General features: G+C 28.9%; 2 protein-coding genes across 2 annotated transcripts in view; one reads left to right on the top strand and one right to left on the bottom strand.

Moving 5' to 3' along the window:
• LOC107449145 (uncharacterized) overlaps window positions 1-4,665 on the bottom strand; it is a 30,107-nt gene extending 25,442 nt beyond the window's left edge. Inside the window, exon 1 of the mRNA XM_016064585.4 lies at window positions 4,150-4,665. Within this exon, the coding sequence (XP_015920071.1) occupies window positions 4,150-4,360 (211 nt within the window). The 5' untranslated portion in view covers window positions 4,361-4,665. The remainder of the gene's footprint in view (window positions 1-4,149) is intronic.
• Window positions 4,666-4,780: 115 nt separating this feature from the next.
• Window positions 4,781-11,876, top strand: LOC107449146 (enhancer of rudimentary homolog). The gene is made up of 4 exons (XM_016064586.4): window positions 4,781-4,900; window positions 7,536-7,620; window positions 7,734-7,854; window positions 10,964-11,876. Exons 1-4 carry the CDS (start codon window positions 4,898-4,900, stop codon window positions 11,061-11,063), a joined length of 309 nt encoding a protein of 102 aa, XP_015920072.1. The 5' UTR covers window positions 4,781-4,897; the 3' UTR covers window positions 11,064-11,876.
• The last annotated feature ends 15,424 nt before the right edge of the window (window positions 11,877-27,300 follow it).

The following is a 27,300-nucleotide window of genomic DNA, read 5'->3' as shown; positions in this document are numbered from 1 at the left end:
TAATATAATTACAAAAAATGCAAGAATGGCTGGTTTTTATTTAAAAAAAAAAAGATATGCATAAAACAGTAAAAAAAATCAAAATCAAAATAATATTTTTAAAAACCACGTTTTTGTAGTGGAGAATAATAATTAAAAAAACAAAAATTTGAAAAAAGAAAATCGTGGGGCGCATGAAATACATAATACGTAACAGTATGTGTGCTCAAGAGAATATGTGTATGTATATCTGTAATTGTATCTGAATGTGGATGTGTAATATGTTTGTGTCTATGCATGTGTATGTGGTTGTGCATGTGTATGAGTAAGAAAAGGTGTATGTGTATATGTACTGTTATGTAGTTCATGCTCCCCACGTTTTTCGTTTTTCAAATTTTTGTTTTCTTAATTATTATTCTCCACTACAAAAACATGGTTTTAAAAAGTATAATTTTTATTTTTTTTTTGTACTCACTTTCAAAACCTCAATTTTTCTCACTCACTGTACACAAAAATTTTCAACTGACATGTGACACTAATTTGAAATAATCGAATCAACAACAAAAGACAATTGCGAAAATAAAAAATTTTCTTTAATTTTAATTTACTTTGTATGTCTTTTTTCTCTTCATTTTCATGCATTGTCATCTAATTCTGAACTATGTGCCAAACTTGAAGTCCGTAGCTAGTTGGGAAGTTAGTTTAAAATCGATTACAAAATTCCACCCGCACAGACATACACGAAGGCAAGTTGATATAAACGTGGTAAAAAGATATCTAATTTTTCATTGAGAAAAAAAATTAGTGCACCATCAGATTTATGCCAGCAGAATTATACTAAACTTTAAAAGAAAAATATTTATTTCTGTAATAAAAATGGAAGGTGAAAATGGAAATATTTCTGCGTATCAAATTACATAGCTGCTTATCTTTTTCTTAATTCAAGTGCCAGATCAGTTTCAAATGAAAATTTTGATTTCAACCCTTTTTTCAATTTTATCAATAAAAGAGATAAGGGATTCATTTAAATGTGCATATTGATAAATGGATAATAAGGTAGAAAATTTATCACCAGCTTAATAGAAAAGATGATTTTTTGCCTTTTCACCTTGGAGACTACATTTCTTCAGGTTATTTTTAGTTTTTTTAAGAAAAAACTTAGAAATGTTGTAACTTTTGAGAAATTTGAAAAAAATTATATTATATTAAATCGGGACCAACTTTTAGTAAAAAAAAAAGGCCGGAAATTTGGAAGTGCTTGGTCTTGAGGACCTGTAGTTTGGCACCCAAAAAATAGCAGAATCACTCATGTAATGTACACATTCTAAACTTATTAATTGAATATTTAATGAAAAACTATTGTTCTATATTATTTTAACTTTTTTTACAATTTTAACAAGGTAATTCGAAGATGGTTTCTAAAAAAAATTTCTTTAAAAAAAAAAACATTGAATATATATTATATTCCTATGTTTTATTCCTACCATTTTATAGCAAGATTATATTTTATATGTTGAGGGAAACACAAGGAATGGAGGATTTTTGAGGTCATTATCTTAATTCAACATGGGAAAAAGAAAATAATTGTTCCAACAAACAATTTAAGAATATTTTCCCTCTGTGTAAAATTTTTCAGTGGTAAATCTCACATGATTATGAACAGAACTTAGGTGAATATTTTTTGCTGAGAATTTAATTAAATATTTAATGAATTCAAAATTAATCCGAAGTTCCTAGAAATACTGACAGACATACAATAAGCAGGCATAAAAAAAAATTATAAACCAGATAATTTAATTTTAAAAAAAATATCAGAGGGGAAAGAAGATTTTTTTAAGAAACTAGAAAGTTCTGACCCTTTCTCGCCCCACTAACCAAACATAGTGGTTGCTTCTCATTCATCATTGCATTTTTTCTTCTTTAAAATTAATAAAAAAGTATAATTTTGTTTACAAAACAAACAAAAAAATAATTTTATGTTAGGACATTTTGTTAATATCTTAATTGTTAGAACAAAATATACCTATAATTGAAAAAAAAAATAAAAAATCAAACCTAGGAATACACAACATAATTTTAATATTTTTCAACACAGAGGGAAAATAAGACTTCATGGTTACCATATTGAAAAATTAATAAGTTGATTAGAGTGTGTTGGAATTGATCTTTTTTTTAATCAATAATTTTACCCCATTTAATAATGTTTATAAATGAAATAAAAAAAGTAACATTATTAAATGGGATGCCACTGCGAGTTTTTACTAAAATAATTTTTTTTCTTTTCTCCCATTTTATTCTGTGTTACAAATGTATTCAAAATTTTTTTTAAAATTAAACTTTTTACAGACTTGCAGTCATTTATATAGAGCTTCGTAATTTATAGCAGATAACAAATCTTCAAATGCATTTTCAGGCAAACAATGTATTTCAACCTCCTTGAATTAATATAGAATAATCTGATTTCCATTTTGGGAATTATAAAATTTTGCATTCTTTTTAATGCACTACAAGATTTATTTGAATTTTCTATTAGGTATTAATTTTGCTAATTTATTTACCAAAAATCTGATCAAAACAAAATAGAGATTTGATTTCCGAACCAATTGCTAATGCTAAGAATTGCTATTGAATGAAATTGCTAAGTCTCACTGCTTAATTTTGGTATAGAATTGTTATGATGAGAGGTCGCACCATGACCTCTTAAAAAATTTTAGTCTTTAGAAATCTGAAAAATTTCATCTGACATTTAACATAATTAGATCCTTCTATTTAGTTGAATACGTTGTAATTGAGCTATAGTAAATAAACTGTCATTTATTAGAAACTGTTCTTTTCTCAGTAGGTGAGGATTCTATTAGAAAATTCAAAATTGTAAAAAAATTTTATTCCTTCAATTATAAGAGTTGAAAAATTGAACAGTGAAAGGATGATTTGATTAAAAAAAAATATAGGTTATGATTTGTTAAATTTAGAATTTAATTTTCAAATTAAAAAATTTCTCTCTCCCCAAAATATTATCTCATACTCACGATGACTTCTGTTATTGGCCTTGCGTTAAAATTTCCAGTGGAAATAAGTTTGCCCCATTCTGGATTTTTTTAAAAATTATTTTGCTTAGTTTTCTACATGTCATTGCCCAATTTATGTTAAATTTCATAACGCAGCTAAGTATAATAGCAAGAATATTTTTTAGGAAGATTTACATGTGCGGAATATTATGCAAATCGTCGATTTGAAACTAAACTGTGGTAACTCAAAAAGGCAAGTTTTTCAGGAGAGCGTTTCTAACTTTTCAAGAAGGCGAATCGAAACGATGCGATAACGATTTATCTGCTCTCTAAATTAATTTTATGGAACTTATGAAGCTAACACATTGTTTCTCTAAAAGGGTGATTTGTTTTACACAAAATGACCCAAATATCTCATTTTTCGAGTTACTAAGGTTTAGTTTCAAAGCGATGAAATGTGCTGTTATAACTATATCAAAAATAAGCTTTTGAGAGCCTAGGTTTTTAGCCTGAAATTCCACAAAAAATATTTTTCTAAACCATTGTTCTAACCTTATTGTTGTTACAATATGATTAAAATATAAGTCTGGCAGATTGTAACGCCTCACATAACGTAGATTTTAGCGTATAATTCTACAAAATATACTTTTATTAATATTTGTTTTTATCTTATTGTTGATCCAATATGATTAAAATACAAGTCTGAAAGAGCTTAATGCCTGACTCAACATACTTAAAATTTTACTTTATCGCATAAATTGAGTAAATAAAAGCTCTAGCTAAAGAACTATTACAATACTCAATAAAACCTATTATTATATTTAAATCTACAATTAGCTTAGTGGTATGCATTAAAATTAAACAAAACTTCACTATAATATTATGAGGATCACTTTAATGAAAGTATTAATTATAGACTTAACATTTCTTATGGAACCTTATATGATATAACATCTTTTCACAGTGTATCATTGAAGAAAATAAGATAGATCAAATATTAGAGTGTGAGGTACTTTTTAACTAGGTTCCAAATCGAGAATTTCTTTTAAGAATAAACTGAGCAACATTGCAGTTAAAATAGATACCCAAAATTTTAAAAACCACATAAAATGCAACTAATTAAAATTTTCAGTAAATATAATGAAGCATTTGAAGAACTGACCCACACTCCATGGATCAGGTGCTTCAAAATATCCCGTAACAATCGTTTCATCATCAGGAAAAGTCACTCTTCTAACTTTGGCAAGATTGTTTATATTAGCTATCTCTCTCAGAACAGATCGCTCATTCGGAGAGGATGGAGCAGAAGCAGATCTCTCAATCATGCTACTGATTGAACAGTTTGGTTCAATATCGATAGATAGAGAAGTCATATTTTAGTATTTTAAATCATTTACTTCTAAATTTTGTATAAAAATTGCCTTAATTCATTATTATTTTGAAGTTTAAATGTCAATTTTTCTCTCACTCTCATCCTCGACTCATTGCCGTAACCAGATACCAAATCCTGAAAACATAAAAGTGATAAAAAAAATTAAAACACTATTTATTTTTTGCAGAAAATCAGCTGAAATTTTAATTTGAGAACCATCGAAAATAAATTTTTAGATCTATAACTCGTATTTTTCTTCTTTTTCAGGAACAGGGGTTGTTATGTAAAAGAGAGGTTATAATATGCATTATTCCATTTAACCAATCAATCTCGTGTTTACATCAAAATGTCCAATTAAAATTCAGCTTTGAGAAGTTTTAAGCTGCAATAGAATTAAGCCTTAACAAGCCATAAAGTTTTTCAAAATTATTGGCAACATCAGTTGCTTTGTTTATTTATTTGTTGTGCTGTCAGGACCGAAATTTGTCTCCTTTTTAATTTTACAACTGTCGAAAAAAAAATTCTTCAAATTTAAGAAATGGTAATGTATTTTAGAAAAAAGAGTAATTATGAAAATCCAAAACTTTTACTTTCATAAATTTGAGTTATCAGTGCTTAGGACGAAAAATCATTTTCATAATGCTGAAATATTTGAAGTATTTAGATTACTTTTTTATCTACAAATATGTTGAGAATGTTTTAAAAATAGTTACATTGTTCATTTAATATTTAAATGTGGCAGCATAGAAGCATTAATAAAAATTTACATTAATTTTGGCAAAAAACGCATGCAAATACTTAAATTTGGCATACATCGTTGAAAAGGAGAATGAGGAAAAATGTTATAGATCGATATGCCTTATGAGTTAAAAGTATATTTAGTGGTTTTATTATTTAGCGTGTTAAGCGTTTTCCTCTGTATTCGTCATTTTACAGCACATTTTGTAAATTTTCAACTTGTTAAAAACAAGTCAAACCTCTGACAATTCTCCTATAATTTTGATTGAATTACCTTACTATGGTGTCAGGAAAGTTCCATATGGTAAACTGGGTTTTTCCGAAAATTATGCAACTTAGTTTCATTATTATCTTTATAAACAGTTTCTCAGTTTGGTCTTATTAGATCAATAAAGAAAATTTTAACGTTTAAAGTCATCTCAGCAAACTCTTGCGGGAAGTTCTTATCTCAGTTCTTGATTGTGCAGGGTTATTTCCGTATCGTGATTTGTTGCGCCATCTACAATCCCCTAGGGGCCAAATAGATTTTAAACTTGCAGTTTAGAACCCCCTCCCCCTAAAAAAATGTGTTGAGTGGGTGGCTACGAGTTATATCCTTTGAGTTGGTCCCTTTCTGTGACGTTTTTTCTTAGTTTCTTGCGCTCCACTGCTAGGAAGTTGCCAAGGGCAATTATTCTGCCACAGATCTTGATGCAGAATTCTCCCAGATGGTGCATCTACCCAGTTCTTGAACTTGTAATAAATACAGAAAATGAGGATATTTCTGTATCGACATCACTTTGCTTCTGCTTCCTATATTCGCCAAAGCACTGAAAGGTTTATTAACTTACAAAAATTAAAAAAAAATATAGTGTTTTTCCAGGGGGTGGCTAACAGTTATTATTTCCAATTTGCTTCCTTCTGTGAGTTCCCCCCCCCCTTTAGTTTTTTAAGGACCACTGCCCGAATGTCACCAAAACTAGGTGTTTCTTTTAACATAGATACCGATACGGAAATCTTCCTAAAAAAAACTACTAATATAAACGTGAGAGTTTGAATTATTTATTGACTGGTTTTATTGAAGACAGGATTTGCATAGCAGGTTGGCCCTTGAGTGAAAATTTTCTGAAATGTCTACTGTTTGAACCTGCTTACGAACCCCTGATATATTTATCTATACTTAGAAAAATAGTTTGTTGATACTGATTTCCATGTAAATACATGTGGTTTTCTGAACAGCCATTTGTCTTTTTTTGCTTATTTTAATATTTTTTTTAGAACTTATTTTTAATATAATGCTAATATGACATAATTTCTATTTTGAGTTTACTTTTTTAGTCATACTTGATTCATGGCAATTTTACCATACTTTAATATTGTTTGCTGAAAGTCTTTTTGGCTGTTATTATCATTTTATCAGCTCTCTCGTCATGGATTTTCTGCTTCCTATATATATATATGTTTTGTCGACATGCGGATTTAGGGGGCAAAAATATTACAAATGATTTATTTGTAAATCACTTTTTGATGTGCATGATTGCAAAAGATGCTACATTATTTTCTAATTGTTTATCTGAGTTTTTTATACAATAGTACAGCATATATATTTCTAATTTAAAGTATCATTTTTCAACCTGCTTTATTCGTCACTATTCTATCGTAAATCAATGTCTATGGTTTTCCAACCATTTTCATGTAATTTTTCCTCTTTTTATATTTTAAATGCAATGTGAATAATGCAGAGTTTCGTAGTTTAGTAATCATTTTTGGATGCACACAATTAGTAACAAATCCATCGAAAATACACATTGTTTTCGGTTAAACTTTTTTTGGCAGCTGTTACAATTTTTATTTTTTCTGCCATTTCTAGATCTTTTTTAAAATCCCAATCTATTTAATAGGATATTCTTACAACCTGCAATATTTTCAAAGTTTATTATAAGACAAATGTATTAAGTGCGCAAATTTGCCTGAAATTTTTTTTTTCTTTAAGGTTTCACTTTAAAATCAAGGTTGCTTATGAGAAAAAATTTATAATTTTGAATATGTTTGGTCTCTTAAGAACTACGAAATTTCTTGAATTGACATTTCTGTTATTTTTTTCTGACGGTTACCCTTTATTTCAAGGATATATTTAGTGCCCTTTTCAGTTCCTAGCTTCCTGTCCGTATTAAGGACTAGAATGAACTGTGTTATTTATTTTTTGTTAGCAGTTGGATGTATGTCCCTATGTGTTTGAAGATCTAAATGCTAAAATATGTATATAAATTAGACAAATGTGTCCCATCTCCGTCAAAGATAGAAAGAGTGATGTATTTGTCTGGACATTTTAACAAGGTGCTGTATTCAAAGTAGCTAACTCTGTTGACTTAAGCAACTTTTATTTAAAATTGTCATGTCTAGTTTAAATTGTTTAGTTTTAAAGTTTCCTGTTAAAGTCAAATATTTGATTATTTCAGTCTCATACCATACTGTTGGCCCAACCTGGCAAACCTGAAACTAGGAGTTATTCAGATTATGATTCTGTAAACGAATGTATGGAAGGTATGATAATAGTTTTTCATTCACAAATTTTTCGACAATGTCAACATAATTGAAACTGAAATATAAAAATTATATTTGCCTGCATTTTATATATATTTATTTTTTATATCTAGGAGTATGCCACATGTATGAAGAACATTTAAAAAGGCAAAATCCTGAATCTGCATCAATCACCTATGATATTCGTCAGCTGTTTGAATTTGTCGATCAACTAACTGATCTGTGTTGTTTAGTGTAAGTATTTCCAGCTTATATTTTATTTTAATTTAGTCAAACAGCATGCTGTTTGACCTGTTGTTTGTTTTGCTGTTTGAAGATAATTGCCAAATCAATAGTTACATTAATTTATTTTGGTTGTTTAGAAACATAGCCTTGGATAAAAGACTGAATTTCTTTTTACCATTGCCAACAAAAATGTCTTAATTGTATTAAAAATTGAATTATAAAAAACTCATTAAATGAACTTAGTAAGTTACATCTCAATGGTTTGGTGAATTCAGTTTAATGAATGAATTTCGATTAAGAAAATATAATTTAAGAAAAAAAATGTTGATGTCATTTTATTCTAACTCTTGGTAGGCATAATGAGTCAAAACTTAGCATAATGGGGTGATGGTTATGTGACATGATGGACAACAGAAGTGACAATATTTGGATAAATTTCCCGAACTTTTTTTTTTTTTTTATTGTAATCATTTTCTTTTATTCAAGTTAAAATCAATCAAAATGCAGATAATTGTAATAAATTTAACCAATTTCTTATCACTTGTAATATTTATTTTTAAACTATTTGTGTTGCAAAATATACAAATGAACATAAGTGAAATTATTATCCAACCCAATTTGAAATGAAATTCAATCCAGCGTGCATCATTTATCTATATATATTTTTTAAAAAAAAAGTAAGTGCTAATCATCAGTGTTAAAGCATTTTTTAATTTCTTGATAAACAAACAAGAAGATATTTGGTTAGAATATCATGTTAAATTTTGATTTGAAATACCTACGGAACATGTATCGGTAGCATCATATCTACCATGTCATATAGCCTCATTAGTATGATATATTTTAATTTAAACAGACTTTCTTGATTTAAACTCATTATTTATTTGAAAAGCAAATAAGATTAAATTTCTTTGCTTGTTTAGAATAAGTTTAGAATATTTCTATGAATATACAGATTACATGTAAAAAAAAAAACATTTATCTTTATTCAACTATTGAGTGTATATTACTGCTTTCAATAAGTTAGGTCTTATAAGTTTGAAGTCTGAGTACTATCTGTGTTATAAATGAAATTAGAAAATTATTATTGTTATTAATTAGTTGTGAATACCATAAACTAAGCATTCCATATTTAAAGTGTCATAAATAATGTAGACCGTGAAAAAAGTTCAAGACATTTATAATGGTTTTAATATTTATGATAAAGATTTTTTTACACAATTACAATATTTTTGATTCATAAAAAAATAGTTCTTTGATTCCTGCAAATGGAAAAGGCTGGTTTTGTTCTAAAGACTGGTGAAAATCCTAATGGAATGGTCTATGTTAGTAAACATTCTTGTGGTCGGCACATTAAAGTTGGAAGAGAAAATAACTGTGGACACAAAAAATCCTTCTCGTTATTAGAAACCAAAAAAAAAAAAAACCCAACCTGAATGGTATGATGAGGCTATCAGAAAAGAAATTTTTAATTCATCATAGCAGCAAATCTGTTGGAGATCAAACACTCATGCAATGCAGGGGAGTAGTGCTGGAACATCATGATGTTTTTCAGGCTAGTTGGAATGAATAATGAACCCCTCCTTGAAAACTCTGCTAATTCGCTGATCATTCGTCACATGATTGGAAAAAATTGTAGCATCTTGTACTTTTTAGAAGTAATATGCACAAAAAAGGCTTGTTCTTTATTTAAAGGGGAAATCATGAGTGTCGGAACTGTTTGTAGTCATGAACATCCATCATAAAATCCCTAGATTGGGGCGGGAGTCAAATTAAAAAAAATTTGTATTGTTAGTTAAGGCTGGTCGATGTGTGAATGGCGTCTACGCGAGAACGTCTTGATTTTTATACTCTAGCTTATTTTTACCAGCAAATTTTAGTTTTTAGTCTATATTTTTAACCAATTTAAGATTTCAACCAGATTTTTATTGGAAAGAGCCGGAGAAGAACCATGTTACAACTAGAACTGAAACACTGACAAACTCGTACCTATTGATAAAAGAGGCCAACAAACAGGTGCAAAGTGACTGGGAGGCTAAAAATTTTAATGTGGTTCGTCCTAAGGAGGGAAAGTGTACAGATTGTAATTAGGTAACCCGATGTTACACTATCCAATTGTCTGGTAGCTTTGGTCTATGTTTCAGCATATTTTGGTTCTAATGCTGAAATATAGATCAAATACTAGATTATTATAATCTAATATCAGAGAATAAGGAAAGAGAATGTTAAATTTTGTCTCATGAGGGTATATTACAATTTATGATAATACCTCACAATAATCACCTGTAAATGTGATGATATAAGGAAAGAAAACATGTAAAGGAAAACATACTTTTATTAGGGATGATCCCAGCATTGCCGTTGTTATTTATAATAAATCTAGTCTAATAGTACAAAATAAAATTTTTTAAAGAACCTCTTATCATTTAGTGTTTTCTTCTAAAAATTACATATTTTCAAGATATTCATTTTGGACTTTTTTCATTAGTTTCTGAGAACATTATTAGATGCTATTCACTACAGAATAATTAAAAAAGGAAATATTTTTCCTGCATCTGCACAATATGGAAGAACTGTATTAAATGCTTATATTAAAATGATAATTTTGTTATTGTATAATAATTGCTTCTTAATAATTGCTTTTGTTATTGTTTAATAATTGTTTAATTTTATATATAGTGGAAAAAAACATACAACAAAAAGATTAGTTTTTCATAAAATTTTCCATATCTCCATAAAAATGTTAGCTAAATTTAAAAAAATTTATACAATTATTGCAAATAACATCAAAGTAAACGAAACAAACTACAAGCTTATTGCTATATTTTCAGTCTTAGGGAGTGTTAAAAAATACTTGTTTTCATTTGTAATTTGTTGTTTGGTCCCTCAAACATGTGAAAGCTTTAAAATTTATTGATAAGTGTTGATCACATGATGTAAACACCGTTAAAGTTATAAAATAATATTTCTTGAGAAATATAAGAAAGTCAAGAACTCTAAGTATCTTTTCTATTATTGTAGAGTAGGTATTTTATTATCAGTATTAGTTAAGCTTATTGAGTTTATATTATTAATATGCAAAGATTTAACTTTGAATTTTTATTTATGTATTTTTTAGATATCAAAAGACAACCAACACATATGCTCCTTACAACAAAGATTGGATCAAGGACAAAATATACATTTTACTTAGGCGCCAAGCTTCTAAGAGTGCATAAGTTTCTTGTGCTTATCTCTTACTGCGGTTTATATTGACATAAAAATCATTTTTCTTTTTGTTTATAGTATATCTGTTTATTTCTTAAAATCATTTTAACATAAGAGGTATGGATATTGGATTTGTTTACAAAATACTTGCATGGACATTATTTATTGAAGTGTTGTTTTGTTAAAGATTTCAACAATATTGTACAACCTCCTATTGAATATATTTTTCCTTTTGTAAGCAAATCAATTTCTTCTTTTTTTTTTTTAAATCTAAAGTTCCTAATATTGTGATCAATAAAAAAATATCTATTTTTATCGACTACAATGTCAATTTTTTGAAAAAAAAAATATTTTAAGATATTGTTAGTTTTTAAATAATGATGACAGTATTAAATAAATAATCTTATATATAGAGTGCTTATTGTTTCAAGAAGTTTTGATTATTCACTTAAGATTTTTAATTTATATTTATAGTTTTTATAGTTTTATTTTTGTCTTCAAATTTAGTGTTATGATGCTATGCAGTCCATTTGCAACTTATGCACACACTCTTAAAGTATAAACTTCAATATTTTAAAAGTATTATAAATTGACAATACTTTATTGACAATATAAATTTATACAATGCTGTAAAAAGAAATAAATTTTTTTAAATTAAAAAATTTAGTATCCATACCTCTTGTAAGTTCTCTTTGGATTCATTTTCATGAAAAGAGAATATGTCATAAAGCAGTAGACTTTTTGTAATGGTGAAAAAATGTTTTTAATGTTAAAAGTCATAAATTGTACATATTTGCTCTCAAGAAATAAATCATCAAAGATAAGTCATTGTTTATTTTTTGTATATGAATCTTGTCTCTAAATTGTTATTTTATTGCAACAGTTTTAATAATTTTTCGTAAATACTACCTTATTTTATTAATTTGTCATATACAACTTTCTGAGATCTATATTGATGAAAACATTTATATTTCCCATTCATAAATTTTTTTTTATTTGTCACATATTATAATGCAAATATTTTTTTTATAAAAAAATATAAAAATTAATTTTAATAAGAAATTTTTTTTTGTGTGCAATATTAGCGGTGGTTTGTATTATTGCTTAGACAAAAAAAAAAAAAAAAGTGGGTTTAGTGTTAGCAGGTTTCTTTGAAATCTTTTTGCCTTTAAAACAGGAAGCGAAGCTTTAATTGAAATTATATATGCTATCGATCTGAAAAGATTTCTCTGAACTTCGCTTAATATTTTTTAAAAAAAAGGCTTGAATTTTACACTAAATTAGCTTTTATTGACATTTCGCAGTTTTTTTTTAATATTAGTGCAATGGATCTTGGCTAAAAAAAGATGAAACTTAATCAAATGGTTTAGATTAATTGTTACTAACTATATAAATAGCTTGTATTCATTAAAGAGCATTATTACTTATATTGGCAGAGCGTTTGAAGAACAGCTTTAATATTCACACAGAATATTATACAAGTTATTAAATTTTCAGATATATTTTTTAATAAGGGATAAATTATAGAAAAGTTCTTACATGTTTCATAAAAAGTATCATGCAATTTTTTAAAAAAGAATTTGAGACTAGATTTAAAAATTTATTAGTCATTGATTTAAATTATTAACATACACTACTTTATGCTTGTTGATCGTTGTGCATTACTTGCATCACTTGTTGCCTTCATAAATTTTTAAAAAAAAGCAGTTACAATGTTTTATTTGTGAATTCTATTCATAGCTATCATGCACAAAGTGTATTTTTTTAATATCCTCTACATTGTCCTCCAAAAACTAAGGTTCAAGTTTTGTGTGTCTAATTTAAAATAAATGAATATGGAAACAAGAAATAACTAAAACGATCTTTTGTAACTGCCTCATAGAAATTTACGTAAACTTAAACATAGTCATGACTTTTTTTAAAAAAAAGAAAAAAAAAGCAGACTTGGCAGAAAAGTATCTTTACAAGCACAATTTTATGCGACAGATTGTCAACAAATAATTACAAAAATAGATTATAGTTGGGAATGTGTCACCCTTAATTGTTATGCATTGATTACATTGACTTTCTATGCTGTTAATTAAGTTACAGGGGTCAAAATGGAAATCAAGGACCAAACACGAAGATTTAGCTCATGTAAAAACCCTGTAAAACTAATTGCGGCAGCTCGACTGTCTCAAACATTCTTTATCGGATTCAGGTTTGAGTGGCCAATATCTTCATATTCCAGAAAGTCCTTGGAATAATGAGATCTATGCGGCTCTGTGCTGTTGTCCATTAAAATGAAATTTGAACCAACTGAATCAAATCTTAAGAAAAGCACACGCAAATCTAAAAAACGCATCTCTTAGCTGAAATCAATAACTGTATCACTTTAAATAACATTTGGAATCATGCAGCCATCATGAGTACACAATTTGCATTTATAAGTATTAAGTATGTAGATAAATGAATCAGAAACCAGCAGTAAACGCCAAGGTGTTGGACATCTATGCATCATCAAAGAAAATGGTTGCTTGAGACTGCCCTGCTAACTGTATAGCAAAATCTGTGTCAGACAGTGTCTCAGCTTAGAATTCAATACAATGCAGGTCCAGGTGTAAGTGTTTTAAAACACACAGTTAAATGAAAACTTTAGATATGGGACTGGGCGGCAGACGTTTCACTTTAGTGCTTCTGTTGACCAAGCATCATTCTCAACTACAGCTATTTTAATGGCCAAAGATTGTGCGATGTATTTTTTAGTAGATGGTCATAGTTTTTTGGCTCTTTAGTGTAAAAGTCTTTTATCTAAAAATAAATTTAGGCAAAAAATGGTAAAATTTTTTCAGTTTTTAGTAAAAGAAATAGAATATTGATTGAAGTGTGAGTACTTTAAATTACATATTAAAAATCAAACGTTAAAATCATAAAACAAACCATTATATTGCTCGAAATTGAATAAATATTGGGTTAATGCGAAAGTTCCCGTGTTTTTTTTATTAAATTTTTTTGTAACTTTATTTTTTGAGATAAAATAGCAGCAATTTAATCAATGTAATCTCCGTTGTTGTTCACGAGATCCTCCCAACGTTCAACGAGTTTTTCGATGCCTCTCCGGTAGAAATCACCAGGAAGCGTCTCGAAAAGTCATCCAACCAAGCCCGTAATTCGACGTCATTATTGAACGAAACGCCGAGTAAAACATTTGAAATCGAACGGCACAAATCTCTCTATCAGCTTCTGTGGTTTTGGTATCTCGATTAAACGCAAAAAGAAGGTGTCGGAAATGCTCGTTTTTGTCGACATGACACTCCATTTAAATGCTCTAAAAAGTAACCAAAATTAAAGTCAACAAAAAAGTGAAATACACTATTCTATGGAGCGAAAAATTCTCTTTCAAATAACACAAAAGATTATGCCAATACACTTCCTTTACAACGCAATTTTTTTAAATTACAAAAAAAAAAAAAAGGAAACAAACGCGGGAACTTATGCATCAACCATCAACCCAAAACTAAAATACAAATCCATCCAATACAAAAACTAAACATTTTGAGTACGAAATTGATGTTTCTTAACCATTACGCAAATTCAAGCACAAATAAGTCTTACAAAAAAGAAGTGCACCTGACAGAAAAGTTATTTTTTAAAGATAACATTACGTCTCAGTTTTTTGTAGGAAGTTCCTACGGAAACAATGAAAAAATGGGTTCAAGTAGAGAATGTATTCGCCTCTAACTGACATTGGAGGCATTAGCTTTCAATGCTTGACCAACTAAGTTGTTAGTTACTAAATTGGGGAATGAAAATAAATCTAATTAATCCTAGTAAAAACCATGGATGAAGGCTTTGAGTGGCACTTTGGTTTCATCAGACATTATGTATCAGATTCAGGTTTTGAAATCTGGCTGACCAATGAATATGGCAAATATTTTCATATTCTCAGAAATTCTCTGCACGATGAAGTCTATGTGGCTGTGTGCTTACATCCATTAAAATGTTATCAGAATCCACTGTATCCCTGGACCAGAGGATCTTTACTGTAAGTATGCTGGTAATCTTGCCTCTTTCAGAGATATGCGCAGCAACACTCCATGATTGTTCTCCAGATCGCCTAACTTTCGCTACTGTGAGGGCTAATTTCTCTGATATTAGAGGGCAGGGGGTGTGTTACTGGTTGACCCGGTAGAAGAATTAACAGAGTTAATCTGCATCTTAGACTATTATTTAAAAAAAAAAATTAGGCTTAATTTAACTTGTGTATAGCAAAATTAGCACAAAAAATACTGAAAATGTTTTGTTTAAATATAAATTTTTATACGCTTTGAAATAAATATACATTTTTATACTTTGAAATAATGGAATGAATTTCTGTTCAGTCTTATAAACAGACTCAAATTTTTGAATATTAAGATTTTTTTTAAAAATTTTTCTTGTCTTTTACAAATTTTTTATTTTTCAAAATTCCAGTTAATTTAAGAGCATTATTTGAGATTTTTGAAAGTCCCTTTGTCGAATGGCAGTTTGGCAAACAATTTTGTTAAGTACCCGAAACAAATAGTAATTAAGGTAATTAGTAAGTAGGATAAATAGTAATAAATAAGTTAAGGAATTAAAAATTATTCCTGATACTGTAAATTTTTTATAAATGAAATCTTAGACAAAAAATAATTTTTAGATGCTGTGATATTCTGCAGCGTCCGCTGCCATGCTGGTTGACCCTTTTAAATAGAAAGATTCAGTAATCCTTTAAATGTTCAGTAATCCAATCTTAGAAATCAATTATTATAGAAGTGAAAGTTAATGCTCTGTCAAGTTATATTGGATTCGCCATCCTCAGCCATTGATTGAATCATTCATTATTCCAATATTTTTACTTAAGAAGGGACACTGTTACTCATATGAATTAAGATACGTGTTTGCACTATATTCGCTTTTTTAGGCTCTCAATTGGATTTTATTTTATGGAATGGCATCGCATGATAGCATCGTGCTTTTCGATTTGGAGAATTTTCTGGATTGTGAAGGTATTTGTCGAATGGATTGGCTAGCCATATTTCCAGGCCTTAATTCGGTAAGGAAGGTTTAGTATTATCTTGACAAACAAGTTGAATGCATCTTTGAGCTCTCCTCCATGGTTATTACATGTACAACGACATTAAATATTCCGTACCTTCCCAGTTTGGTGAATGTCAATTTAGTTGGTATCAAGTCTATTGCATCAATGGATTGCACTTGGGAGCCGGCACATTTCTTATTAGAACCCATTGTAATTTTTCTGCAACACTTTTCTACATAATAATTAGAATGTAGTGTTTTCTTATTGATTGAACTTTGTTGTCAAGTATGCTTTTTTTGTAAATCATAGTTTTGATTGAATTAACGTGAATTTCCTTGTGGTAATCCAAAAGAACTATCCCAAATTAGAAAAAGCCGCAGTGATCGCGGAAGTATCTCAAGAGAGAGGGGCACCATTTTTACATATTAATTTCATTTGTTTTTGTTACGTTTTTTAAAAAAAAAGAAGCCAATTTTAGTGGCGGCAAATGAAATACTGATTCAATTTAAAATTTTTTTTTCCTTCGCAGCTTTGTACCTTTAGTGATTATATTTTCAAGTCTTCAGAAATCAAAAAAAGAAATCTTCCCAATTATCTAACACAGTCATGTTAAGATTTTGTTTCTTCCAGTACTTGACAACTTTGCCACGAGTGATAATGGCACTCAAAACCCATTCGTTTTTGAAGAGCTCTCGAATAATCGATTTCGAAGCGGTAAAGCTTCTCGGATAACTACTAATTCAGAAAATGGTTGACAAACGCAATTTTAAGCGAATTCAGATGGATTTTTCTATTTTCTTCCAACATCTCATGGGAATTTAAATTTAGAAATTCGTTCTTTATTTTATTTTTTTTTACAACTAGCGTAAAAGCTCATCTAAAATTAAAAATTTTTGAACACAAAAATATGGCTGGTAAAGTGAATACGTTATAATGCAATCTTGAATTTAATTTTAAATTTTAGGTGTAAAATTGTTACAATAATTGTACAAATAATTTTTTACAGTTTTCGATAAAATTTGTTTTGTAGAAATGAGTCAAGATTGACACAAAAACAAAAAAGAAAAGAAAAATATCACACGACATTATCTTTAATAAACAATGAAGATTCAAATATCTTATCATTTTCAATTTAGATTAAAATCTAAATTAAATAAAGTGTTTCAATTTATTATGACTATGTTAAGCAATAAATCTTTTGACATTTAATAAATTTTATAATTGACTGTCTAGTCAACATATTCGAATAAAATAATTAATAGAATACTAAAAATTAAACGACAGCTAAATGCATGAAGTTGCAATAACACGGAAATTGCATGCGTTATCGTAAGTTAATTTGGAAAGCGAAATTATTAAACGAAAACTATATTTTTTGGAATTGATATGGTAGCAGAACTACATCTGATGTAAAGTTTACTTCGTGAAAAAATGGCATCGAGCAAATTGATTCGGGCAAATGAGGATAGAGAATATTTTGTGCTGTGCAGGAATAAAGCAAAACAACATGAATTAAGCTCAACTTTGTATTTTATTTGTGTTTTATTCACGTTGGGGATACTGATCCAGGAGTTTCCTTGTCTTCTGGACTGGTTCAAAATTACAAGGCTACGGAGTTGAACATTAGTAGTCGTAAACCCATGAGATTGGGTCGGCTGTTCAACGACGGTTATAAAATAAAATAAAATAAAATATATCCGTCTTAGAACAGTCGACCTAATTTTTGGTTTACGACTACTAATGTTCAACTCCGTAGCCTTGTAATTTTGAACCAGTCCAGAAGACAAAGAAACTCCTGGATCAGTACCCCCAGAGGTTTGATTTTTTAATGGGAACATGGAGGACTTTGTGACTCGACACATTTAACGTGCATCAGCCACCATTTACTACACGAGGAGTCTACGGCCGGCGAGGATCGAACCCACGACCCCTTGGATATGGGCCCAGCGCCCTACCGACCAGGCTATCCCGGCCCCCAAAGATGGATATAAAAAAAGAAAGCAAAAAATTGATTTAGGAGGACCGGGATAACCTCACCGGCCGTAGACTCCTCGTGTAGTAAATGGTGACTGATGCACGTTAAATGTGTCGAGTCACAAAGTCCTCCATGTTCCCATAAAAAATCGAACCTCTGGGGGTACTGATCCAGGAGTTTTCTTGTCTTCTGGATTGGTTCAAAATTACAAGTCTACGGAGTTGAACATTAGTAGTCGTAAACCCAAAATTGGGCCGGTTGTTTAACGACGGATATATATATATATATATATATATATATATATATATATATATATATATATATATATATATATATATATATATATATATATATAAAAGTGATCTAGGATAACACTTTATATCAATAAATTTGAAAAGTAAAATCTATAGGGTGATTGAAGGGTTCGCACGAAAGACTTCAAATTATTAGCCAGTAAATTAGCCAAATATGAAAAGTATTAGCTAAATTTCAAAATTCTTAGTCAAAGGTATATCTTAAAAATTTTTAGAATTGCTTTTTTTCACATAGAAAACTTCAAATCAAAATACAAATTTACTATAAATTGAATTATTTTATAAAGCGCAAATACGAATCAAGAGTCATTTTGCAGTTAGGGAGGAGTAAAGGAGCGATGAATGGGAGAGAGGATGAAAAATGTAGATTTTGTTTTATTGTTTTTGATGGGAAAAGGTTGGGGTTAAAATTTTGGTAACTTCTTCGACTAGAGCAGTAATAGAAGGATAAACCTTAGACAACATTATGTTATTGTCATGAGAAAAAATATTTCCTGCAAAAATATTTGGATGATGATATGCATCTTGCCAGTGGCGTACGCAGAATTTTTTCAAAGGGGGGTGTTCATAATTTTCAGAAACTACTAAGAGAAATTCGAGTCTGTTATAAAGCACTATTATTTCCCTAATTAAGACAGCTAGACAATTTTGACCTTTCATTGAGGCAACATTGTTTAGTTAAATTTTAATTTGATTTTTTAAGTTTAAGAACATGATGCAATATCTTCTGAAAAAAGTCCAATGTCATATGGGTGGGAAGTAACACTTTGAGGGCCACTTTCACATTCATCAGACTTTATTATGCTAGAAACGTTTTATTCAACGAAAGTATCACGTTTTTGTACAACTGAAAAACTTAAATTGGTACTAGATGCTGTCACCTTACTAATTTCAGGTCATGATTTTTTCTCGAAATAATTAAAAATTGTTAAATTCTTGCGTTTTGACATCCTAAAGATCCAAGAACAGCAAATATATATATATATATATATATATATATATATATATATATATATATATATATATATATATATATATATATATATATATATATATATATATATATATATATTATATATATATATATATATATATATATATATATATATATATATATATATATATTTGCTGTTCTTTCAGTTTGATTAGTTTTTCACTAATTAAGGGTCGGATCTTCCAGAAAAGGGGTAATATTTCTTCTCATCATCATCAATATATATGACAGTTCAAACTTAGTCTTAATGTATAACAAAATTCACAATTTTTCCTTGGTTTTTATGGGAATTTGCTTCTTATTGTGCGGGGTGGATTCATTTTACAAATAAAGATTTCATCGCTATTCAACGGGACTAAATGCATACGCGAAGAGCCAAGTTAAGTATGTGAAAGAGAAATTTAATGTTCTCAGAGACCAGATAAGCTTATCTGCAGATAGATATAATTCTTTTTGAGTTTAGTCTCAAAAGATCCTTTTAATTTTATAAAGCTAGTATTTTAGATACTACAATATATATATATATATATATATAAACATATATATATATATATATATATATATATATATATATATATATATATATATATATATATATATATATATATATATATATATATATTGGCACAGAAATTATGCTACGATCTCAAGAATTCGAGCTGGAATGAATAACTTCAACGAGCACAGTATCTCCAATGGTATTGTTACTGATTTCTTCACTAGTCGAAATAGTGGCGACGACGGGTTCGGCGATTGAATGAACTTTTTGCTGAGACAAAGCAAAACAGATTTAGCGACAAGCTCCGAAAGACAAGCGGCAGAGATAACTCTTAGTCTGACTGTACTCCGTTCCCCCTTTTATATAATTTTTCACTGCATCTCCAAAATTCTCGAATTGTCTCAAAGACGAAAGAACTTCTAGGATTCCAGAATCATCACGAAAAGACCTCGCGAATGACAGCCAGTTTCGAAAACTATACTGGCAGGACTGGTAGGAATCAGTCTGTAACAGTATCACGTGAATTTGGTCTTAAAAGTACAACCCTATTATAGTAAATGTTTTTTCAGTATTCTGAGAAATACCGTGAGGAAAAAAAACTAGGCATAAGGAAAATAAAAATATATAGTCTTAAAAAATAATAGCTCACGTAATTTCTTCTAAAATTTTTATTTCTGCAATTTTGTCTGAGCTCAAGGGGGGTGTTTAAACCCCTAAACCCCTCCCTTGCGTACGCCACTGCATTTTGCTATCACATAACCTGTTTTATTGATAGAAAATGTTGGAAAATTTTTTGTCACGTGCAGCAACGAATGTGGTAATCTGTATTTTATGGTCGTTTGTCTCTTGCTTACATAAAATCTCTCTTGTTACTTACGTTATCTGGATAATTCTAATTGGTATATAATTCTAATTGGTTATGCAACGTATATCTAAACAAAACTACTGTAATAAAAAAAAAATCTAGGACTTGTTCAGAAAAATTTCCTTTCACCTTTTTTTCCCTTAAAGATGGGAATTTTTTCTTTTTTAAAATTTTTCTTTTCTTTTTTTTTAAATTTTAAATTTTTTTTTAAATTTAAATTATTTTTAAATTCTTTTAAAAATTTTAATTTATTTCTTTTAAAAATGATTTTATTTAATTTTGCGAAGTGGCGAAGGTTTATCTCGGGCTCTGGATTGTTATCTATCCACAGGGTGTTTCAAGATTCGACCTACAGCCGGAGTGGTAATAAAAGGCATAAAAAGGATGAAAGATTAGCACGGAACTTGTCCCCTATCACGTTGAGAACAAGAAAATCGTTCTACTTAAATTAAGCGCATATATGCAATTCTCAAAAGATATTTAGTTACCGCAGGGACAAGAATTCTCGATGGTTATCTTTCTGCTCCACACTTGCTTCCAGAACGCCTGAATATAGCCACGTGTCTTGTGTTTCTGCAACAGTTCTTCCTTGAATTGCTGCTAAATGTGCCGCCCGCTGCGCAGCAATGCACATGATTCATACATGATGGTGCCACTGCACATTACGACATCCTGGAGAGTAATCACCTCGATGTAACATAGTCAAGGAAGTGGAATAGATGCGCAAGAACCGTTGCATGGTCTCTGTAACAACCACATCTCAATCTTTTTTTTACTTTTCCTTTCTTTTTCTCTCAATCCTTGGAGACTTTTCCTTTGAGGTCATATCTTAACCCGTTAGTTTGTCCAACTCCTGTGGGTATATCTCATAACGCGGATCAATACAGCCTGACGTCTTTCACATCAAAATCATGCTTAGCGGCATCTTCTAGCACAACTGGGAGTTGTTTTTACGGGGTTGGCGGTTTATGTGGTGTGGTCAACTGGTGTAACTTCAAAAATTTTTTGTAATAATAAATCAAATGAATATTTTTGTCGTTAGCTAGCAAGTTTGCAGTATTATATGCCGCTGTTTTCTTCACTTAATAGTGTTGCAATTGTGTTTTTTTCCCTTGCATCTCCAACTCTATGAAATTCGTCTAACAAATGATTTTTTTTCCAAATATTATTTGCTTTAAATAATATTATTTAAATTTCTGGTTAATTATAATAGTTTTTAGCAATGGCTAGTGGGCTAAAATGACTAGTGGGCTGTGCCCCCTGCTCGCTAACGCTCGTCAACCCCCGAAAATTGCTACGCAATCTTATATGGTTTGCTTCGCTCGCTACTAACTTAGGTAGATTGCAAATGCACAAAATTCTAAGAATTCAAAACAATCATTCAAATCCATATAAAAACTTTAAAAAAAAAAATTACATCTTTTTAGTGAATACTAAGTCATTAAAATAAATTTGAATTCAAATAAATGACATGTAATTCGCTAAACCTATTAGAAATGTGCTATAGTATAATTCCCGTAATATAAATCAAAAATCGTCAAATAAATTCGTAATATATAAATTCGTGAAAAAAAGCGCTTTCGACAAAATACTAAAATAGAGATCTATCGACAAAGACTACTCACTTCTGCCTAGCTTAATAGTATGAGATTGTCGCAGCTGATGCTCTCTGGTTATTTCAGTTTCCGTTTTTAAAAGCGCTATGTGTTGAGCCACCACAGCTAGACTTGGCATGTGACATTTTTAGCGGCAATCATTGGTCGATTCGCTGTGTAAGAGAAATAGTAACGTAAACAAAACAAAGCAAACGTTGCCACCGGCGGAAAAGAAATACAGCCAAAATTTGGGAGCCACGTAAGAGAATTATATATATTAGATTAAAATCATTAAATATACAGGAAGACGAGAAATAGCATGAAAAGAGTTTAAAAACTCATATTTTTGTCACAGCAGTCTCATTTTCGAAGATGTATTGGTTGTTTGTTCTTCAAAATGTTTGAAAGCCGAAGATGTAGTACCCCCCAATAGGATTCTGTTCTGGTACACGGAGTTAAAAGCATTAACAAATGGCGCAGGGCGTTATGGGGTCACCTCATTCCCCAGATTTGAATCCGATGAATTTTTCTATTTCACTCTTCTTAGAGACAAGGGTGTTTGTGACTTTGGCTTTCCTAAAAATGTCATTGAGTGAACAATGGGACAAAAAAAAAAAAAACAAAACAAATATGTGAGTTGTGTTTCTTAAAGGAGATTTTACGACCACGTCAAGAGCTCTATGTTCAGAACAAAGATGGTCGATTTAAAAAGTTTAAAATATGTCATATTTTCATATTTATTTGAAAGTTTGGTTGTGTTAAAAATCAAAATTATAGTGTTATATGCCTTTAAGTTATTATTTTGTCACTATGTTATCTTAAAAAAGTAGCCTTTTTTTAAAAAAAAATAAATACTGTTTTTATGTTTGTTTGACATAGTTCAGTAAATTTGTAACTAAATAAATTATTTTGAAAGAAATAGACATTTTTTTTTAAAACTTAAAATGCAGTTTTGTTTGTTAATTAAGACTTAATTTTGACTGCTACTGTAACATTAGCAGAGACGTCTCAATTCTATTTAACACTTGAGCAATAAATTCTTGTTATTAAAATTTAGGATATAAAATACCAGAAGATACAAATTTAAACGAAATCCTTTGAACTCATTGCATTCGTTAAAATTTAGAAGTTTTAAATCCGAACTTGGAAGCATTAGTTTATTTCAGAATATGTAGGGAGGTTTATTTATTCCATTTATAATGCGAGACAGCGCTATTAATATGTGCCAAGCCGATGACAATTAATTTTATCAGTTTATCGGGTTGACAATTAATTAAGTCTGTGATATCTTCGTAAGAGAATATCAAAATTTAAATTAACTAAATCTTGAGTTACAAGTTCTGCTGTAGTGAAACCTGATTCCATTTGTAATAGCTAATTAATATTCATTTTCTAGTAATGTAGTAAATCACACTATAAGGAGACATACGTAAATTAAATTTACTTGCTTAAAAAATAAATCAATAAAAAATTATGTCAGCTAAATCAAATTTTCTAAAAAATTTTTTTTCATTCATTATTACTAGTAAATAAGAAGACAAATATTTTAAATTCTGCGCACACAATAAGAATTTTAAGCTTATGAAAAAATTTATGATTAATTGAAATTGATGAAGATGATAAAAAATTATAGATATAAAGCTAAAATTGGATGCAAAATTGAAACAAATAAAGTTTTATTTTTGAAATACTTTATACAAATTGTATTTACTTAGAAATTTAGAACTGAATAAAAATTAATGAGAAAATAAGCAAAAACAATGTAAAAAAGTTAAAAAGAATGCAAAAACTATATTTTAAATTTTGTTAAAACCATTTTTCCGGGAGTACAGTTTTGGTAGAAAGAATAAGGGCATGTTGATTTTTACAAAGATAACGAATCATTTAATTATCTTACTTATCGCAAGAAAATAAATTTTTATTTTTATCAATGTAGTTTTCGATTTTTATGATTGAATAAAGTTACTAGGGTTTCGGTTTTGATAAAAAGACGAATACAATATTATGCATTCAAAATCTCTTCAAAGTTGATTTTTATATTTAACAAAACATGAGTTTGAAATAGGATATATAACTCCCAAATAATTAATTTTTGTAACTTCTATATTTTACTACCTAGGAAAAGTTTTAGATTTTTTAATTTATTAAAAAGGATTTGTCAAAAATCGTAAAATATCTAACACTTCTTTTATTTCTTATTTCTGGAATTAAGAAACTATTAATTTAATAAACTTTTGTACTTATTCATGGAAAAAGAATTTAAAAAAAAAAAGAATTTTTGTTTGATTTATCCTGATTAAGTTCGGAGTAACAATATTCAAAATATGTAAATCAAGTATTAAAACTAAATTTCAATGGTTTATTGCATTTTAACAACAGAAAACTAAGGTGCTTTTATGGTGTTAAAATGGAAGATCTCGATAAAAAAAGTAGTTCAGTTTAGAAAAAAAAACAAATATTTATTCGGAATCTATATATTTATCAGTCTATCGACACTCCTATCTTTTTTGTTTCTTTCAAACTTAGGGGTGCGTATAGGTGCTTTATTTTCTGGACTTCGAATGAGTTTAAATTAATGCCTTGAGACAAAAGTAAGGGTAAAGCTACCAGAATAGGGTAAAACTTACCACGTTTCTGACTCTATAAGAGCACGAAGGAGTTTTGTAATTCTTACTAAAGTAGTTTGGTAATGGTTTTGATAAATTTTATAAAATTAACAATAAAGTATTGTTTTATAATAAGTGATAAAAATAGGTAAATATTGCAAAAATTCGTAACTTTATCATGATACTTTAAATTAGAGCGTGGCATAAAAACCATTTATTCGGTTAAATTTTACTCTTCAGATTTGTATTTTTTGCTAAATCTGTGCTAAATTGGTCCTCAAATTTGAAAACCAGAATATCTGGTAAATAGTTACCATATAAACTGAAAAATCATGAAATGAATTGTTTAAATACCGTAATATTTGTTTTTTGTTACTAGATTTTATTTTTAAACCGGAAATATCAATAACATACAGTACGACAATTTTACCCGAATTGTTCTCTCGTGTAATGTTTCGTTTACAAACGGCATAGTTAATTTTAAAGCTATAAAAATACGACTCATTATTATTGGATTTATTTTGTATTAATGAAACATTATAAGAAATTTATCGGTGCTTGAAATAAGGAAATTTTTTTGCAGAAGGATATAAATACTTAAAAGCTGTAAGACAATGTGAGTCGATCCAAGTAAATATAATTATATTTAGCTAGGGTAAACCAACCAGTGAAGGAACACTACCTAGTGAAGGAACATTTCATATGTATTGATTAAAAATAAGAATTTGAAAGGTTTTCTTTAGATTGATTGGTAACAATAGCTTACTACCAAGCAATAGGAAGTCATCTAGCAATGTTTTGGATTACCTGGTCAAATAGACTTCTCTGGAAAAATTTTTGAATTTATTATTATCTCTGCAGCACCTTGTTTCTTTGAAAAAATTATAAGGTGAGTGTTTGTATTTATATGTTTGAAGTGGAATTAATTGCGTGTAATAGTTTTATTTTTCTCACTGTGAAAAAGAGAATTCAAAATATAGTTATTAAAGTTACGTTTTATTTATTTTTAAACATCATAGCGTAATAAAGTACTGAGATAATGGGGGTGTTCATTCACTGGATCACCAAACGATGAAAAACCAGTGAAGGAACAAGTGTTCCTTTACTAGGTTTTTTTCTAAGTTAATGAAAATAAAAGATAAACTTTAATTTTCTTGTACCTTTAGCGATGTTCCGCATCAAAAGTATGTTAAAAATACGAAAAACAACTTCTAACCAGTGAGGGAACAGCCATGTTCCTTTACTGGGCATAGATTTCCCGGTGAATGAACAGTATGTGTTAATATGTTGACACTTTAATTTTCAATTCATGATTACAAAAAAAAGTTAACATTTTCCAAGTATTTATATATTATAATTTCAAGAATATGTTTGATTTTAAATATTTGTATGGCTTTATAAATTCATAAAGAGCATTAAAAAATAACCAAAATTAAGTGTTCTTTTACTGGGTGTTCATTCACTGGTAAGAGCTGTTCCTTCACTTGGTCTTCTTACTACTTTTTATTTGAACCTCCAAAACTTTAAAACAGTATTATATAAGTTATCTAAAATTTTTTTATGTTGACACTGTCATTTAACTAAAATTACGAATTTTGAAATTAATATGGTTTTTTAAAAGGCAAGCGAAGCTTAAGTGTTCCTTCACTGGTTAGTTTACCCTATCAGTGAACCAGTATTTATTTCGTTAAAAACTATTTTAAAAGGGTAGTTTATAGCTAAAACTTTACATCAAAATATAAAATATGCATATAAAAAATAAAACTATGCATCTGCTTGATTCAATAAGAGTATTTTTTGTTTGTGGAACATAAAAATTGGCAGCCATGAAAAAATAGTCCATTGTAGGACGCAAGTATAACTCCATCACTGAACTTTGGTGGTATCATCGTAAAGCTATCTGGATTGCTCCGGAGCTCATGAGGGATTGTATCTTGCAGTTAACTTAAGAATTACATCTATAATTTCACTAAACAAAAAGAGGAAATGACTTTAACTTATTTTATCGCTATAAGCACATTTTATTGTTTCGAGTCCAAGTATATTTGCGATATATAAAATGGTTTATGCAGTATACAAAATTTCTCTTACGTATAAAATTAGAGAAAAATATTTTAAATTAACATTTAACGAGCAATGCGAAGCTATTTTGAAAATTTAGAAACTTATAATTGTACATTTGCTTTTTCACTAGGCAATTTCCTGTTATTAGAGAATCCTGAAAATTAAGTTTTTGCTTAAAAGCTTATAACCGAGTTCTTATCGTTAACAGAGTTAAAATGTAGGTTATCCCAGTGTATTTCTCTAAAAGAGACTTTTTTCAGATACTTTAATGTAGTTTAAATTATTTCATTGGTAA

Source organism: Parasteatoda tepidariorum, chromosome 8 (assembly GCF_982258835.1).
Source record: "Parasteatoda tepidariorum strain Cologne lab strain chromosome 8, Ptep-v5.0, whole genome shotgun sequence".
In the NCBI taxonomy this organism is placed as follows: domain Eukaryota; kingdom Metazoa; phylum Arthropoda; class Arachnida; order Araneae; family Theridiidae; genus Parasteatoda; species Parasteatoda tepidariorum.
Note: the sequence above shows the minus strand (reverse complement) of the source record. Positions and strands in the feature narration are given on the sequence as shown.